This window comes from Triticum aestivum, chromosome 5A, assembly GCF_018294505.1.
Source record: "Triticum aestivum cultivar Chinese Spring chromosome 5A, IWGSC CS RefSeq v2.1, whole genome shotgun sequence".
Classification (NCBI taxonomy): Eukaryota; Viridiplantae; Streptophyta; class Magnoliopsida; order Poales; family Poaceae; genus Triticum; species Triticum aestivum.
In genome coordinates this window covers 682054722-682072953 of record NC_057806.1, presented here as the reverse complement: position 1 = coordinate 682072953, position 18232 = coordinate 682054722, and the positions used below count along the sequence as shown (strand labels likewise).

The following is an 18232-nucleotide window of genomic DNA, read 5'->3' as shown; positions in this document are numbered from 1 at the left end:
AAATTTTGGATATTATACCTAATGAGGTGATAATTAAACAAATCCATGGAGAAAATCGTGAGTGGGACGAAACAGAATGAGGTGATGCGCTCAAGATTTTTTCTCACTAAATTTAACATGTTTTCTTCTTACGAATTGCATGCCATAAATTGTATTTAAGACTAAAAAATGGCATATTGATATTTCTCAATTTACCATGTCATGATTAGTTTACTTTTACTTTGGCGATGAGCTTATCGTAATTATGTGTAATGAAATTATATTATAAGGAAATATATGATATTTTATTCTTCTTAGGCACTATATGTATGCTTGTGTAGTTGTGTCGTTAGTTTTTATAAATGATTTAGCCATTAGTTCTTACACCATCTCCCAAAAAAAATCCATATACATCTTTGCCCCCTCTCAGTTTTCATCCTGGGTCCGCCCCTCGCACGAACTGGACACTTTTATTCATTTAGGGAACAAGACGGACAGCTTACAAGCATCGGTAGCGTTTATAAGTATGGCAGTACTGGCACAAACTTGTGCAACTACTCCCTCCGTCCGAAAATACTTGTCATCAAAATGAAGAAAAAGGGATGTATCTAGATGTATTTTAGTTCTAGATACATTTTTTTTATCCATTTTAATGACAAGTATTTTCGAACGATAGGAGTATATCACAACACAGTTACTCATTCTCCAAGGGCAAAAGCAGCTGCATCAAAGGTGTCGGAGAGACCAGTGCCGGTCTTGAAGGTGACCTTACCAGGGGCCGTCACGCTCTCAACATACACCTCCACCACGCTGAGCCACAGGAACAGCTCCTTGGTCTTCACGCCGGCGATCTTCCTCAGCTTCCCCGGCTCGACGAAGGCCGTCACCTCGCCGGCGTACGACACGGTCTGCTTCACCTTCTTGAACGTGTGCTCCGTCTTCTTCCTCTGCACCAGCCACATGAAGCCAGCCGCGCGGTTGTACCCAAACTCCTCCATGTCCTCCAGGGGCAGCAGGCCCGTCGGGAGGCCCAGCTCCTCCAGCACCTCCACGCAGTTCTTCTTGCAGATGGCGCCGTCGCCGCGGAATACCTCCGCGCCGGCACGATGGGTCTCGACGGCTTGGGATGCCATGTCAGGTGAGGCTGTATTTTCTACCACGCGGTCTTGACGATCTTGTGAAATGGGAGAGCTAGCTAGCCGTGAATGATGGAGTCTGATATGCCAGGCCAACCTATATATAGCTAGCTATGTAGTAGGAGATGCGAGAAAGCTTCAATATTGATCACCGTCTATAAGAGTGTTTTCTGCTTGAGAGCTACAGGTTGGTGGTTTCTAGAGTGGAATGTCAATATGTTTGGACCTACTATTTTTGTCTTTTGAACTCGTCAATAGATGTGAGCTTTTATTTGAGCGCTTAAGTGGTGAAGAAGGAAGATTATGGTGATACTCACACAGCCTTCTGTGACCAAGTCCAGAAAGGGTCGCGACGGCATAGCACAGCCCGCCAGCCGCTGAATTGAATGGGTATGCAATGTAGCACAATTGAAAATGTATGCTGGATTCATCGCAGAAAAATTATTTTAGGATTGAGGGATTATATCTCTATTTGGAACATCATTGCTGGCGCAATTATGTCGTTTTTACTTTTATTTTTCCAGAAGTCTTGCAGACAACAATGAACTGCCATGTTTGTTGTTAATTATGTACTAACTCTGCCACGAATTACTTGTCTAATAAATGGATATATCTAGACGTATTTTTAGTTTTAGATACATCCATTTCGATCCATTTTTACGATAAGTAATTTGGGACGGATGGTGTATTTTCAATCCTCCCCTTAAGTTGGATCAAATACCCGTTTAGAGGGGGTTGTTGGATTCACCCACAAGATCTCACATGGCTGGCCGTGCGACGACAACCAACGACTCCATGGCTGGTGATGCTGGCAATGGTGGGCATGGCGGCGGCCACGGATCTGGATCCGACCCAGATCACTCGTCGATTCTTCACATGGATGGTCGGCGGCGAGATGAGGGCTCCGGTGAAGGGATGGAAGATCTCCGCCGGAGTACTGGCGGCGACATACGTCTTCATGGTGAAACTCTGTGCGGTTCCAGCCAACCGCGAGATCGGGACGACGTGGGTTCTTCCAAACTTTTCTTCATCTCCGGTCGTCGGCCTTGAAAACTGGTTCAACAAATCTTTCCATCTTCGATCTTGAGGATTGCCGAGCTAAATCTGAAGAGTTTACACGTCGGGCATCCGAGGAGGCCTTTAAGTCTTCGGCCTTTATCAATGCCTTGTTATTTTTAAACCACACCTCGGGTTTAAAGTGTTTCTCGTGCGACAGTGCCCTCTTGCATCCGAAATCCAACGCCAGATTGCATCCGAGGTATATCTTTGCAGACGAACTCCAACGCCGGTCTGCATCCAAGGTATATTTTTGCAGCCGAAATCCAACACCGAACTGCATCTGAGGTGTCCTCTCGCATTCGAGTGCCAATGCCGGACTGTATCCGAGGCGTCATTGATTACCTTGGTATGTGAAAAACTCTAAAGGAGTTCAGTTGAGCTTAATGCTGGAAATGCCCTTTATGGAGCCAACTACTTGTATCCGAGCTTTATGCCGAACTGCATCCGAGGTGGTGCACTACCTCGGGTATGGGCTGATTTTTTGTGGATATATTTTTCTTGATTGATGCAATTTATTCTCTGCCGAGATATATAACCAGTGGCCCTCAAGGTGTGTGTCGGTCTAAAACCCGAGATGCACCTGAAGGAAAACATGAAACCGCTGATCCCATTAGCCCCTGAGACTCAGGTCGATTTGCGAAATCGGCCTGAGGATCAACTCCTAGCTCAGCAGCATACATAGGAATTGAAACACGGTGTAATATATTGCAGGAAATAGTGACCGACAGACGGGTCCTTGAGAGAGGGCCTTGATAAGTTGCAGTAATATATTAGCTTGATGCCGGATAGGTCCAAATGGTATCTATTGTTGCCCGAAGACGTGTTTTCCCATAGCTCGGTCAAGCCGAACACTTGGCATTATGAATTTTCTGCATTGAATAGGCAATGCAGTAGCCTCCGAGCCACTGGTCGGGTGGCAACACCAGATCAGGAGATCGATGTGCCCCTTTAATATTTGTACATGATAAGCGCGAAGCCCAGTAGCCCCCGAGTCTTAATGTGGGCACGGGGTGGCCGAATTAAGGATCAATATCCGTTTGACAGAAATTTTGTTGTGTTTAACACGAACTTCTCGGAAAGAGAATAAATATCTCTTAAAGGAGCTAGAGCTAACGAAAGCTTGCCTCGCCAAGGTCGGCCTCAAGGGGCTTAATAGATAGGAAATCAATGCCAATAGGGAATTATGAGAGCGTTGTGTCAGCTGCTCGGTTGTCTCAGTGAGATTGTGCCCTTGACTCTTTGAAAAAATAGCTACAATTATTTGACTTTTGCTCGCAATTTATGTGTAATGATTCTATGTACCTAAGTACTTTACATCATTAAAGCTCAGATCCGCATTGTACAAAACTTTGTTGACCGACCGTCGGCTTCAACCTCCTCACCCAGTAGTCGAGGAGTGTTTGTCCCACTTTATAAAGCCTTTATGAGGGCAAAGTTTTATGGAAAACGAGGCAATCCGGCCAGACGGTTTTATAAACAAAGGTATGCATAGAGATATGTTATATTACTATGTAAGAAACATCCTCCAAAGAAAATAGTTCCTCTATCGGTTCTTTTCTTTGGATACTCATGCTGACAATGATCATGAAACCTCATCTCCGGTCAATGCAGGAGGAAAATATTGTGGATTTAGTTAGGGGAAAGTTCCCGAACTCCGTGGTCCATGATGAACCAGAATTTTCGCTTTCATCTTTGCCGACCAATTATATTCTTGAGATAGCTAGCTTTCAGCTTCACCCAGTCTGAGATACTAATCCGGATGACCCGGTAGTAACAATCACAGAGGTGCTCCCTTTATCCTCTACTGAACAATCGAGAACGTAGGGTTAAACACAGTAGCCAGACAACCTAGCTTGACCAAAATCTTAAGTCAAATTTGATGCATATTTATGGCTTTATAACAATAATTACGAAAGGCAGCACTTCTATACTGAATACAAACACTGATGATATATATAAATTTTGACTCTGTTGCGACCGTTTATCAGTCGAAAGTAGCCCATCGTCGGCTTCTACCCCTTTGTAGATACTACGCAGGGTGTTTCCGCAGTAATAAGACAACCCTTAGCCGACGTCTCGGTGCCCGGAGGTGGTTGTGTTAGCGGAAACAAGACAATCAGATATGTGTGCTTTATAACTTTCACTTAGTCATAGGAGCTTTAAACTGGGGAAGCTAGCTACAACCTCCCAGTTAGTGTTCGGCACCGACCGAAGTCTAGCCATTAACACTTCGGTCAATGTTATGAAAGGCTCATCATTTAACACGGAGTAATCGGTATCGATCTATATTTTGACACCGTCATCGGACCGCTGACCAGTTTACGTTAATTGTGACAGTCAGTTTTCGGCTTTCTCTACTGAGGTGCTTAACCATTCGAACTGGAAGCACAATCGCAGTGGTTCTCCCTTTGCACACCTAGCCGAACAAAGCGAAATGTAGGAGGCAAGCACAGAAACCGGGCAACCCAACTATTGACCAAAGACACAATTCAAAACCGATGCATATATAGCAATATCCGAGAATGCATTTGCTGAATCTCTAAAGGTGACCGGCGTTGCACTGCGGGACTTATGCTGGAAACACACAAATTGTTTAAAAGTGCCATAGGCTTGGAAAACAAAAAACTTCAGTAAAAACTTTGCGCCCGAACTAAATCAAGTCATTTGGTGCAAATCCGAAAATTAGTCTTATTTTTGTGCTTCTGTCGTGCATTAATATGACACATCCGATGTCAAGACTTCAAGCGGGCCAGCCTACGGCTGCACCCTCCTATCCCAAAGGCGGAGTATTTCTCGTTAGGCCAGTTTAGCAAACTAAACTCGAGCGGCTTTGAGAGAGAAACTAGGCTCCCCGGCTATTGACCACATACTCACGTCGAAAAAGGAGTGACAGAAAAAGACTTTCCAACAACTTAGAAGAAGAACACTTATTATAAAACAGCTCATATAAATTTAAGAGCCCCCAGTTTAACATGGGAAAGGAAGTGTTTTTAACAAACAACGTTTGTTGACAAATTAAATTTTTAACACAAATATAATGTTTGGTTGAACCGAACAAGAATTAAAAAAAATTGAGCATGGAAGCGACATAGCTGGTTAATGTGCTCGGTGTCGATGCGTGGCTGGAACTTACGGTGGGACGAGGTCCCAGCCCCCAAGCCGATCCTGAGGTGGCGGAGCGAAGAGCTCGGCACTCTGAAATGGCGACATAGCGCAGCCAATGTGGCGGGGTGGAACCCCCAGTCTGACCGAGGCGACGGAGTAGGCCGGTAGAATGACGCCGAAGTCCCCGGTCCAGCCGAGGTGGCGTGGTATGTCGGTACGCCGATGTGACATTGCTGCCCAACCTGAATCATTTACATGTGAACAGAAAGTAGTGCAAGTCGGAGATAATAGTAATAATAATAAATTAAAAAATTCATTGCATAATTAATAATTTATGCAAAGTGAGTAATAAAGAAATATGGCCCGTGTGCCGAACACTCGATGAGGTAGAGATCTTTCAGTGATGCCGAAGTCACCAAGGAAACCGAACATGCCGGTATGGCAATTCGACCAACAAGGTAATCACGCGAGCCGATTTATGCCGATTGGGGCGACGACGTAGGCGCAAAATATTTTTTTAAAGAGATGTGGTCTGGCGTCGAAGCCATGTCGATGCGGGGCGTCGGCATGACAAAGCCTGAGCTCGCAAGGTGGTCCGAGTCCCCGATGCAGCGTTTGCCGAATTGCGGACGGGGAACTGACTGAACCGTCACGCAATCATCGTTAATGCAGCCACCATTTGACAGTCATATGTAAAACCAGAGTAATATTCCTCGAAAAAAATAAACTCATGCAAGCAAAAATTAGTATGATTAATAGCATGTGCCTTAGCTTGATATTGCGTGCGTGTGCTCGGCTGGGACACAGCCGTTCAGGATCTCCCATGATGCACAACACGTCCTCACAAGTCGCGTCTGTTGCTAGTCCGTCATAGCGGACCTCAGATCCAATGTGTAACCGGACGACACACACGGCCGCCGCCGCTCTGCAAAATTAGTGCAGTACAAAAGAACATAAAATATTCTTTGTATATTAATTTATGTGCTAAACAAATAGCTAAGAAAAATAAAATCTGGACCGCGATGATCGTGGAAGACCAGAACAAATAAAGAAACATCCATCGAACTTTAATCGTTGATGAAGAGGTCCAGACTTGTGGCGGGACGAAGAAGTAGTCCTCGGCCTGGCCGAGGTACCCGCCCCCAAGCTCGAGGTGATCAAGCGGAGTGCTCGGCTTGACAAAGTGGCGACGCAACATGGTCGATATTGTGAGGCAAAAGCCCCTAGTACAGCTGAGGTGATGAAGTTGGTCGGCTGGTGATGCCGGACTCACCAGAGTAGGTTGATGAAGAGATGACGAAGCCTCCGGTCCAGCCGAGGTGACGGAGTAGGTCGGTAAGGAGATGTTGCAGCTGACATGCCGGTCGAGGTGTTGAAGCAGTTTGGCGCGATGGGCATCGACTTATAGAAACAACAGTGCGGCCATGCCGACGCGGGTCGTAACTTGTGACGCGGTCAATACCGGTTTGATGAAGTGATCATGCAGCGATGCTGGTCTGACCGCTCCGTATAATCCGTGGGGCGACGATGTTGGTGACGATTTATCCTTTGTGATGCCGAACTCTTGTTCGACTCGTCGAGATGATGATTCGAAGAGGTTGAGCTCGGCTCAACAAAGCGACGATGTGTCTAGAGCAGGTCGGTAGCCGTGGACCAACGTTGCCAGTTGCCACGCTGGTTTGACACAAATGTAATGGTGAAGATTAAGAGTTCGGCATCGTTAAGTCTTTCCTCAAAGGCACATACTTTCTGAAAGCTTGTATGAGATGGATTATGAGCTCTATAGGTGGTTTAGTATTTAATCCCCGCACATTTCGCACCATGACGCTTTTATTTGTTTTTATTCCGTCATCTCTCTGGTAGTTGAACCTGGTCCATTCTGAATTGTACGAAAAAAGCACGTACTGTGCCTTGTTCTTTTTTATTTTTCTATCTTCTTCGGCGGTGTTAGGGCATCTCCAACACCATCCTTCGTGGACACGGATATGGTAGTCGTCCATCTAATTGGATCCCCTAAATGTCCACTGAGGCCGCCCTCCTTCATTTCAAATGCATAGCAATATAAGCAAACTAAAGTACGATGTTCATAGGGCTCGAGCACAGCCAAAAAGAGATAAATGTTCATAGTTTTTACAAGTGCCAGATCACAAAGTTCCAAAAAAAGATAAATGTTCATAGTTTTTACATGTGCCAGATCACAAAAGTTCCAGCCGATAGACCATGCAAAAAACAACATTTTTACTCTCCCAGACTGGTTGTTCGTGCCTCCTGTTGAATATATGTAATATCACATGTACATTAGGGATGTTAAGATTTTTTTTAATTCTTTCCTAGCATATCTCCTGATCATGTTGAAAAAAGTTTGATACACAACTAAAAATGTTTGTCATTTTGTAGCGGAAAAAAATGTTTCCTGCAATGCTTGTTCGCCCGTTATTAAAAAATGTACGTGGTTTGTTGTAAAAATGTTCACCGTGTATTATTTTACAAAATATAATCAATATAAAAAAGAAATAGGAAATAATTGAATAGAAAAAAAAACAAGAAAATGGAATTGAAATGAGCTGGCAGAAACCCGAAAAGGAAAAGAATTCTGAAATGAAAATAAAATCAGCGGCCCCATAGTTGGCCGGCACAAAGAGCTCCGCGGGGCGTGTATTTGTTCGCCGGGAATAGGTTTTGCCTTTGGTCTCGCAGTGCTGAATTATTCTCCTTGGTTCGGTCCACAGTACAGGTACAGTTGGAGACAGGAACCGGACACTTTTATTCATTCAGGCAAGGAACAATAAGGACAACTTACAAGCATCGCAAGGGTTTATATATATCTGGCACAAACAAACTTGTGCAACTACAAATAGCACAAGAATTACTACTCATTCTCCAAGGGCAAAAGCAGCTGCATCAAAGGTGTCGGAGAGACCAGTGCCGGTCTTGAAGGTGACCTTGCCAGGGGCCAGGCCCTCAACAACATACACCTCCACCACGCTGAGCCACAGAAACAGCTCCTTGGTCTTCACGCCGGTGATCTTCCTCAGCTTTCCCGGCTCGACGAAGGCCGTCACCTCGCCGGCGTACGACACGGTCTGCTTCACCTTCTTGAACGTGTGCTCCGTCTTCTTCCTCTGCACGAGCCACATGAAGCCGGCCGCGCGGTTGTACCCGAACTCCTCCATGTCCTCCAGGGGCAGCAGGCCCGTCGGGAGGCCCAGCTCCTCCAGCACCTCCACCGACTTCTTCTTGCACATGGCGTCGTCGCCGTGGAATACCTCCGCGCCGGCACGGTGGCTCTCGACGGCTTGGGATGCCATGTCAAGTGATGCTATATTTTCTGCAACGCGGGGCTGACGATCTTGTGAAATGGGAGAGCTAGCTAACCGTGAATGATGGAATGTGATATGCCATGCCAAGATATATATAGCTAGTAGATGCGAGAAAGCTTCAGTTGATCACCGTCTATCAGAGTAAGTATTTTCTGTGTGCCAGCTTTGAGAGCTACGGGTTGCTGATTTCTAGAGTAGGATGCCAATTCGTCTGGACCTACGTACTTTTTTGTCTTTTGATTGAATTCGTCAACGTATGTGAGCTTTACTGAGCGCGTAAGTGGTGAAGGACGAAGAGATATGGTGATACTCACACAGCCTTCTCTGACCAAGTCCGGAGAAGGGCTGCGACGGCATAGCACACCCCGCCAGCCGCTGAATTGAATGGGTATGCAATGTAGCACAATTGAAAATGCATACTGGATTCATCGCAGAAATTTTATTTTGGGACCGAGGGATTATCTCTCTATTTGGAACATCATTGCTGGCGCAATTATGTTGTTATTACTTTTATTTTTGCTACTACTAAAAGTCTTGCAGGCAACAATAAACTGCCATGTTTGTCGTTAATTATGTATCAGCAATCCTCCTTTCCAAATTGGCTCAAATACCCGTCTAAGAGCTGACTGCAATGAACATCACTTTTGCTATACATGTAACTTGTCAGATCTTTACCCTCAAAAAACTTGTCAGATCTTTAAATCAAAATATGTAAGTGGCAACCGTGCTGCCACACGCATCACCCTCCTGATCTCCTTGCTTTCCCACACGTCCTCCCGATCTCGCGCCTTCCAGATTTTTGGGCAAAAATAATGCTTGAATTGGTTTTTGATCTCTAGTCTGCAGGTAATCAACGAAGGGAGCCAACCATCTCACCTATGACATTCATTGTCCAACAAGCCAAGAAAAATATTGTTTTTGACATGTTTTGCCTTTAATATTTTAGCACTGAAAAACTTTTGTTTCACCTATCAAACCTGGCACATAAATTTTTCCCATGGTAAATTCTCCATCACCACCACGATAAATGACGCACACCAACATGATCGCTTTTGTATACCACGCGGTACATTATGTGTAAGTAGCATGGTCATAAGCATTGAAGGCGTGCTAACTTTGGTAAAAGCATCATGGTAACTTTGATCATTGGGAAGAAATTTGTTGAACCCCGGCCCCGGGTAATTTCTGTAAATAGCATGATAACATTCACGCCATAGACCTGATAATTTAGATACAAACATCGTGGTAATTTTAACCATTGGGAAAGAAAAATATGAAAAGATACCAGATAATTTATGTGTAAATAGATGGTAATATACGTAGCGCATATCTGATAACTGAGGTAGAAACACCATGGTAACTTTGACCATAGGGAAGTTTTTTTTAAAGATACTCCGGTATCTTCTGTGTAAATAGCACGGTACTATACCTCCCTCCCCTGATATTTTTATGTGTAAATAGCATAAAAACATATGCACCGCGATAACTAAACACCATGATAAGTTTTTGACTAGAGTTCCTCAGGCTGTTCAAACATAACAGCCGATCCAAAAAATATGCTCTGGCCCCGCGTCGCTCGTCCTGGGCCACACGGGCGGCGGCGCCGTCCCCCGCCCAACCTACCTCTCCTCCGGCCTGCCTCTCCCTCCCGCCGTCGCCGGAGGACGCCGCCGGCAAAGCTAGTGCGGCTGACGGTGGCGGCGGGGTCCCTGCTTGTGGCTGTTCTTCCCGAGCACACGGGGACCCAAAAAGATCAAATCCATCCATGGTCGCAAGTGAAAGCCAGATTTTCAATCGGCCAGACGTGCATGCGTCACTAGTCAAGAAATCAATCAAGGTGCCTATGTGCTTGCTTGAGACTAGCACGTACGCTCTCATCGACGGCGACAGAGATGACTCTTAGCGGTGATTCCATGGCCGTTGGTGGCCGTCAGGCCGGCAATGGGGTCGTCCCAGCTGGATCCTGTGACAGCCGTCCCTAGCCTTCACAGCTCATACGACTCCATGCTTGATGCGGGGGCCATTGCTGGTGTGGCTGCTACGCCTAGATCTCGTCCGGCGGCAGCCTCGATGTGGATCGCGCTGGTCATCGAGAGATCTTCATGAGGGTTTCTACTTCTAGATCCGGTGGTTGACATCATGGTGAGATGCAAACTATGGACAACGGCTTGACGCAGAGGGATGGTGGTGCAGCGGCGGAGGTCACACATCGCACATGTAACTGCTGGACTCGTGAAAAAGTGGTGGCGACAACACTTGAGTGACTTGATGGTGGTGCTACTAGGCACCCGGTCTCGAGCTCCAGGGTGAAAGCCTAGGTGACCCGAGTTGGTCATGCCTAGCAATGGCGATGTTTTTACGTCATTACCTTGTTGAAGGCATTGCTCGGATATGATCGGATTATTTCTCCAGGGTGAAAACCAAGATTCTGACCTTAGGTGGTTGGATCCGATGACGGCGGCTATTGAGCGTCGCTCCCTTCCTGAAGGCGTTGCTGTTGAAGAATCTCATCGTTCGTTTGGTGTAATAAAATGGTTGGTGCGGATATGATCATTGATGTACTTTGCTGATTATGGATTTGATTGCTTCAGGTTTTTTTTCTCACCTACGCATAGCTTTGGTCTTGTATGACTTTGCTATTTGTTGGTGTGTTTTTATGTGCATGTGTTGATGTTGGCTGTGTGCATCCTAGCTATGCAGAGGCCGGGTGTGCTCATTGTGTTTGTATCTTCTTGATGCTCCATTTTGAGCCAATACAATTCACCCTTTGTCGAAAAAAATGATAAGTTTTTGACCCGTGGGGGGGGGGGGAATTTTGCTGAAACATATCCCTGATAAATTTTGTGTAGATATCATGATATTTTAAGCACTGCGGGCTTGATAGGTTACCTAGAATCACCATGATAACCTTTTGTCCCGGAGAAAAGTTCTTCAAAACATCCCCGATAATTTTTGTGTGAATAACATGATAATATAAGCACCGCATAACCAATAACTTACAATATAAACATGATGATAACTTTTTACCAAAAGAAAACAAGTTGTTAAAAATATACACTCGCCTCGCGAGGCCTCTTAGATGAACACAACACATGATGTGCCATAGAAAAGCCACATAATGTTTGGTGTCATGAGGAGGCACATGTGCTCGTGGGTTGACCCAGAAAAACGGCCCACTTTGACCCGTTATAGGCATGATAAGTTACACAAAAACATGGTGGTAATTTTTGACCTATGGAAAAAGTTACCGAAAGACACCCAGGTTTTTAGGTGTAAGTACCATGATAATATACGAACTGTAGACCCGGTAACTCATGTATAATCGCCCATGGTAACTTTGACCAAGGAGGAGGTTGATGTACACATACCCTGATAACTTATGTGTAACTATCATGGTATTTTACACACCGAAGACCTTAGAACACAGTGGTAAATTGGAAAGGGGCGTAGTTGTTGAAACATAGTACCTGGTAAGTTCTATGTAAATAGCATGGTAATTACGCCACACAGGCCTAGTAACTTGCATGTGAATACCATGATAACTTTGTCCTGAGGGAAAATCGTGGTAAGTTTCTGTACTTTTTTATAGTAACACAACTGTAAAAAAAGGGATCAAAACGATTAGTTTCTTTAGTTTGAGCAACAAATACCTAAGGGTGAGGTTGTTGTGGTGGAGCGCTTTGGTGCCAAGAAGGTGTGGCTTCGAATCTCACATGCGCAATATTTTTTTATCATGTGGTAGACGGAAGAAGTGGCAGTTTTCTCGAGGGTGGGCGCGCGAGATGTGCGGGAGAAGCAGGTTTCTCGGGCGAGCCTGCAAGGTCGCTCGGGAGAAGGTGGGGTCGAAGAAAGGGGGATCGTGTTGTACTTTAAAGTGAAAGAGGTAGAGGTGTGGCAGTTTTGCTTATATGGCACACATGTGCCAAATATCATAGTCCTAACTTTTTAAATTTGGGTCAGTCAATTTTCTGTCTGTTGGATATTTGTAAAGATCTGTGCTTCATTTTTTTCTTCTGATTTCTTATTTGGTGACAGCACTAGTGTTTTTCTATAGGTCAAGTGTGGCCAGTGTTAGCCGAGTACGTCCTAAGAAACACACGACAACCGCAGGGCCCTCGACTTAGTTCCATATAAGCCGAGAACGGCCCAAAAACATAAGGCTTACAGAAAACACTCAACATATTTTGCACAAAACTCTCAGCTCAGAGCATCTCCAGCCGTTGCCCCCCCCCCCCTCCAGGGGGCGCCTAAAATCGCCGCCTGAGGGTGAGCTGGCGCAAAAAATCGGCCTGGGGACGAGTTGGTCCCCAGTCGCCCGCCCCAGGCGCGTTCAGAAAAGGCAAAAATATAGCAAAGTTCGGCAAAGTTCGGCATATATTACATAATAGTCGCGGATGTTTATTACATAAATGTCTACTTAAAAAAGAAACTGGCTGAACGCGGAGTAGTCGCCGTCGTCGCCACCATCGTCGCCGCCGCCGTCGTCGTTAGGCTTCTCCTCCTTGACGCGGCCGTCCCTGGTGGACCCCTGACCGGCGTCGCCAACATGGACTGGTGGCGGCGCGTCATCGTCGTTGCTATCCTCGATGACGATGACGCCTCCTTCGTCGTGGCCCCGGCGGAGCTGCGGGAATCGCTGCAGGGCGCCGCACTGGCGCTCCCTCGCCATCTTCAAGGAGTCCGCGCGCCCATTTAAGGGCCGCGCCGTCGTTGAGCTCGACATCGCCGCCGTGCTCCGTCATCACCGCAGGGAGGAGGCCCGGCTCCGTCTTGGGCTTGAGGAAGCGCGGAGGAGGAGCCGACGAGGAGGCGCGTCGGCCTCCCTCGTTGATGACGATGCCGGCGCTGCGAGTGCGCCGGCCGAGCGGCGTCTCCGCCGTGGGCTCGGCCTTGACGCCGAGCAGCGCCGGAGAGCCGGAGGAGTGCGAAGAAGAGCGTGATGAGGAGGAAGAAGAGGAGGCGCCGAACCTCCTGGGCAACCATTGCCCGTCGCGTCGGCGGTGAGCCATGGTGATACGTCCATTTTGCATCATGCTTTTATATCGATATTTATTGCATTATGGGATGTTATTTCACATTATGTCATAATACTTATGACTATTCTCTCTTATTTTATAAGGTTTATATAAGGAGGGAGAATGCCGGCAGCTGGAATTCTGGGCTGGAAAAGGAGCAAATATTAGAGACCTATTCTGCACAACTCCAAAAGTCCTGAAACTCCACGGAATATCTTATAATAAATAATGAAAAATCCTCGCCAAAGATGAAGACCAGGGGGGCCCACACCCTGTCCATGAGGGTGGGGGGCGCCCCCTACCTCGTGGGCCCCCTGGTGGCTCTCCGATGACCATCTTCTGCTATATGAAGTCTTTCGAGGAGAAAAAAATCAGAAGTAACCTTTCGGGACGAAACTCCACCGCCACGAGGCGGAACCTTGGCGGAACCAATCTAGGGCTCCGGCAGAGCTGTTCTGCTGGGGAAACTTCCCTCCCGAAGGGGGAAATCATCGCCATCATCATCACGAACGCTCCTCTCATCGGGAGAGGGCAATCTCCATCAACATCTTCATCAGCACCATCTTATCTCAAAACCCTAGTTCATCTCTTGTATCCAATTCTTGTCTCCAAGTCCGGGATTGGAGCTAGTGGGTTGCTAGTAGTGTTAATTACTCCTTGTAGTTGATGCTAGTTGGTTTAATTGGTGGAAGATCATATGATCAGATCCTATATGCATATTAGTACCCGTCTGATTATGAACATGTTTATGCTTTGTGAGTAGTTACGTTTGTTCCTGAGGACAAGGGAGAAGTCTTGCTATTAGTAGTCATGTGAATTTGGTATTCGTTCGATATTTTGATGAGATGTATGTTGTCTAGCCTCTAGTGGTGTTATGTGAACATCGACTACATAACACTTCACCATTATTTGGGCCTAGAGGAAGCCATTGGGAAGTAATAAGTAGATGATGGGTTGCTAGAGTGACAGAAGCTTAAACCCTAGTTTATGCGTTGCTTCGTAAGGGGCTGATTTGGATCCATATGCTTCATGCTATGGTTAGGTTTACCTTAATACTTTTGTTGTAGTTGCGGATGCTTGCAATAGAGGTTAATCATAAGTGGGATGCTTGTTCAAGTAAGAACAGCACCCAAGCACCGTTCCACCCACATATCAAATTATCAAAGTACCGAACGTGAATCATATGAACGTGATGAAAACTAGCTTGACGATATTCCCATGTGTCCTAGGGAGCGCTTTTCCTTATATAAGAGTTTGTCCAGGCTTGTCCTTTGCTACAAAAAGGATTGGGCCACCTTGGTGCACTTTATTTACTTTTGTTGCTTGTTGCTCGTTACAAATTATTTTATCACAAAACTATCGGTTACCACTTATTTCAGTACTTGCAGAGAATACCTTGCCGAAAACCGTTTATCATTTCCTTCTGCTCCTCGTTGGGTTCGACACTCTTACTTATCGAAAGGACTAGATAGATCCCCTATACTTGTGGGTCATCAAGACTCTTTTCTGGCGCTGTTGCCGGGGAGTTAAGCGCCTTTGGTAGGTGGAATTTGGTAAGGAAAAATTTATATAGTGTGCTGAAATTTACTGTCACCTGCTACTATGGAAAGTAATTCTCTGAGGGGCTTGTTCAGGGTATCTTCACCCCGACCAGTAGAGCAAAGAGTTGCTCCTCAACCTACTGAACTTATTGAAGATGAAATTCCTTTTGAGTTTCCTTCGGGTATGATAGAAAAACTGCTAGCTAATCCTTTTACAGGAGATGGAACAAAGCATCCTGATGAACACCTAATATATGTGGATGAAGTTTGTGGATTATTTAAGCTTGCAGGTATACCCGATGATGTTGCTAAGAAGAAGGTCTTCTCTTTATCTTTGAAGGGAGACGCATTGACATGGTATAGGCTATGTGATGATACGAGATCATGGAACTATAGAAGATTGAAATTGGAATTTCATCAAAAGTATTACCCTATGCATCTTGTTCATCATGATCGCAATTATATATATAATTTTTGGCCTCGCAAAGGAGAAAGCATCGCTCAAGCTTTGGGGAGGCTTAAATCAATGTTATATTCATGCCCCAATCATGAGCTCCCAAGAGAAACAATTCTCCAAAAAAATTATGCTTGGCTTTCTGAAAATAATCGCATCATGCTCGATACTTCTTGTGCTGGCTCTTTTATGATGAAGACTATTGGATTTAGATGGGATTTATTGGATAGAATTAAACACAACTCTGAAGATTGGGATCTCGACAAAGGTAAGGAGTCAGGTATGACACCTAAGTTTGATTGTGTTAAATCTTTTATGGATACCGATATTTTCCGTAAGTTTAGAACTAAATATGGACTTGATTCTAAGATAGTAGCCTCTTTCTGTGAATCTTTTGCTACTTATGTTGATCTCCCTAAGGAGAAGTGGTTTAAATATCATCCTCCCATAGAAGTAAAAGTAGATGCACCAATTAAAGTTGAAGAAAAGACTGTCACTTATAATGATCCTTTTGTTCCTACTTGTTATGTTGAGAAACCACCTTTCCCTGTTAGGATAAAGGATCATGCTAAAGCTTCAACTGTGGTTCGTAAAAGCAATATTAAAACATATACACCTCCTGAGCAAGTTAAAGTTGAACCTAATATTGCTATTGTTAAAGATCTCTTGTCTGATAATATAGATGGACATGTTATTTACTTCTGTAATGAAACTGCTAGAATTGCTAAACCCTGTGATACAGATAAACCTAGACCTGTGGTAGGCATGCCTATTATTTCTGTTAAGGTAGGAGATCATTGTTATCATGGCTTATGTGATATGGGTTCTAGTGCTAGTGCAATACCTATTGACTTCAAAATTATGCATGACATTGCACCTGTTGAGTTAGAAGAAATTGATGTCACTATTAAACTTGCTAATAGAGATACTATTTCACCAATGGGAATTGTTAGAGATGTTGAAGTCTTGTGTGGGAAAACTAAATATCCTGCTGATTTTCTTGTTCTTGGTTCCCCACAAGATAGTTTTTGTCCCATTATATTTTGTAGACCCTTCTTAAATACTGTTAATGCTACCATAGATTGCACAAGGGATGTTGTTACTGTCGGTTTAGATGATATGACTCATGAATTTAATTTTTCTAAATTTACTAAACAACACCGTGAAGAAGAATTGCCTAGTAAGGATGAAATTATTGGTCTTGATTCTATTGCCGTACCTCCTAGAGATCCTTTAGAACAATATTTGCTAGACCATGAGAATGGTATGTTTATAAATGAAAGAAGGGAAATAGATGAAGTATTTTTTAAACAGGAACCTATTTTGAAACACAATTTGCATGTTGAAATCTTAGGGGATCCCCCTCCACCTAAGGGTGATCCCGTGTTTGAGCTTAAACCGTTGCCTGACAATCTTAAATATGCTTATCTTGATGAAAAGAAGATATATCATGTTATTATTAGTGCTAACCTTTTAGAGCATGAAGAAGAAAGATTATTGAAAACTCTGAAGAAGCACCGTGCTGCTATTGGATATACTCTTGATGATCTTAAGGGCATTAGTCCCACTCTATGTCAACATAAAATAAATTTGGAAGCAAATGCCAAACCAGTTCGTGATCCTCAACGACGTCTGAATCCTAAAATGAAAGAAGTGGTAAGAAAAGAAATACTAAAGCTTCTGGAGGCAGGTATAATTTATCCCGTTGCTGATAGTCAGTGGGTAAGTCCTGTTCATTGTGTCCCTAAGAAGGGAGGTATTACTATTGTTCCTAATGATAAAGATGAATTGATTCCAAAAAGAATTATTACAGGTTATACGATGGTAATTGATTTCTGCAAATTAAATAAGGCTACTAAGAAAGATCATTACCCTTTACCTTTTATCGATCAAATGCTAGAAAGATTATGCAAACATACACATTATTGCTTTCTAGATGGTTATTATGGTTTCTCTCAAATACATGTGTCAGCTAAAGATCAATCAAAGACTACTTTTACATGCCCTTTTGGTACTTTTGCTTATAGACGTATGCCTTTTGGTTTATGTAATGCACCTGCTACCTTTCAAAGATGCATGATGACTATATTTTCTGACTTCTGTGAAAAGAGTTGTGAGGTTTTCATAGACGTCTTTTCCGTCTATGGATCTTCTTTTGATGATTGCTTGAGAAATCTTGATCGAGTTTTGCAGAGATGTGAAGAAACTAATCTTGTCTTGAATTGGGAAAAGTGCCACTTTATGGTTAATGAAGGTATTGTCTTGGGGCATAAAGTTTCTAAAAGAGGTATTGAAGTTGATAAAGCCAAGGTTGATGCTATTGAAAAGATGCCATGTCCCAAGGACATCAAAGGTATAAGAAGTTTCCTTGGTCACGCCGGATTTTATAGGAGGTTCATTAAGGACTTCTAAAAAATTTCTCGGCCTCTGACTAATTTATTACAAAAAGATATACCATTTGTCTTTGATGATGATTGTGTAGAAGCATTTGAAATACTTAAGAAAGCATTAGTCTCTGCATCTGTTGTTCAGCCACCTGATTGGAATTTACCCTTTGAAATTATGTGTGATGCTAGCGATTATGTTGTAGGTGCTATTCTAGGGCAAAGAGTTGATAAGAAAT

General features: G+C 44.3%; 2 protein-coding genes across 2 annotated transcripts; both read right to left on the bottom strand.

Moving 5' to 3' along the window:
- Positions 1–415: 415 nt before the first annotated feature.
- Positions 416–1182, bottom strand: LOC123108383 (uncharacterized). The gene has a single exon (XM_044530185.1). The coding sequence runs from the start codon at positions 1110–1112 to the stop codon at positions 678–680; it is 435 nt and encodes a 144-aa protein (XP_044386120.1). The 5' UTR covers positions 1113–1182; the 3' UTR covers positions 416–677.
- A 6852-nt stretch (positions 1183–8034) lies between these two features.
- LOC123108382 (uncharacterized) lies at positions 8035–8642 on the bottom strand. Its single transcript, XM_044530184.1, has one exon. The coding sequence runs from the start codon at positions 8585–8587 to the stop codon at positions 8153–8155; it is 435 nt and encodes a 144-aa protein (XP_044386119.1). The 5' UTR covers positions 8588–8642; the 3' UTR covers positions 8035–8152.
- Positions 8643–18232: the final 9590 nt, after the last annotated feature.

Excerpts from the sequence above, each read along its gene's own strand:
- LOC123108383 (XM_044530185.1), bottom strand. The coding sequence starts at position 1,112 with ATGGCATCCCAAGCCGTCGAGACCCATCGTGCCGGCGCGGAGGTATTC.
- LOC123108382 (XM_044530184.1), bottom strand. The coding sequence starts at position 8,587 with ATGGCATCCCAAGCCGTCGAGAGCCACCGTGCCGGCGCGGAGGTATTC.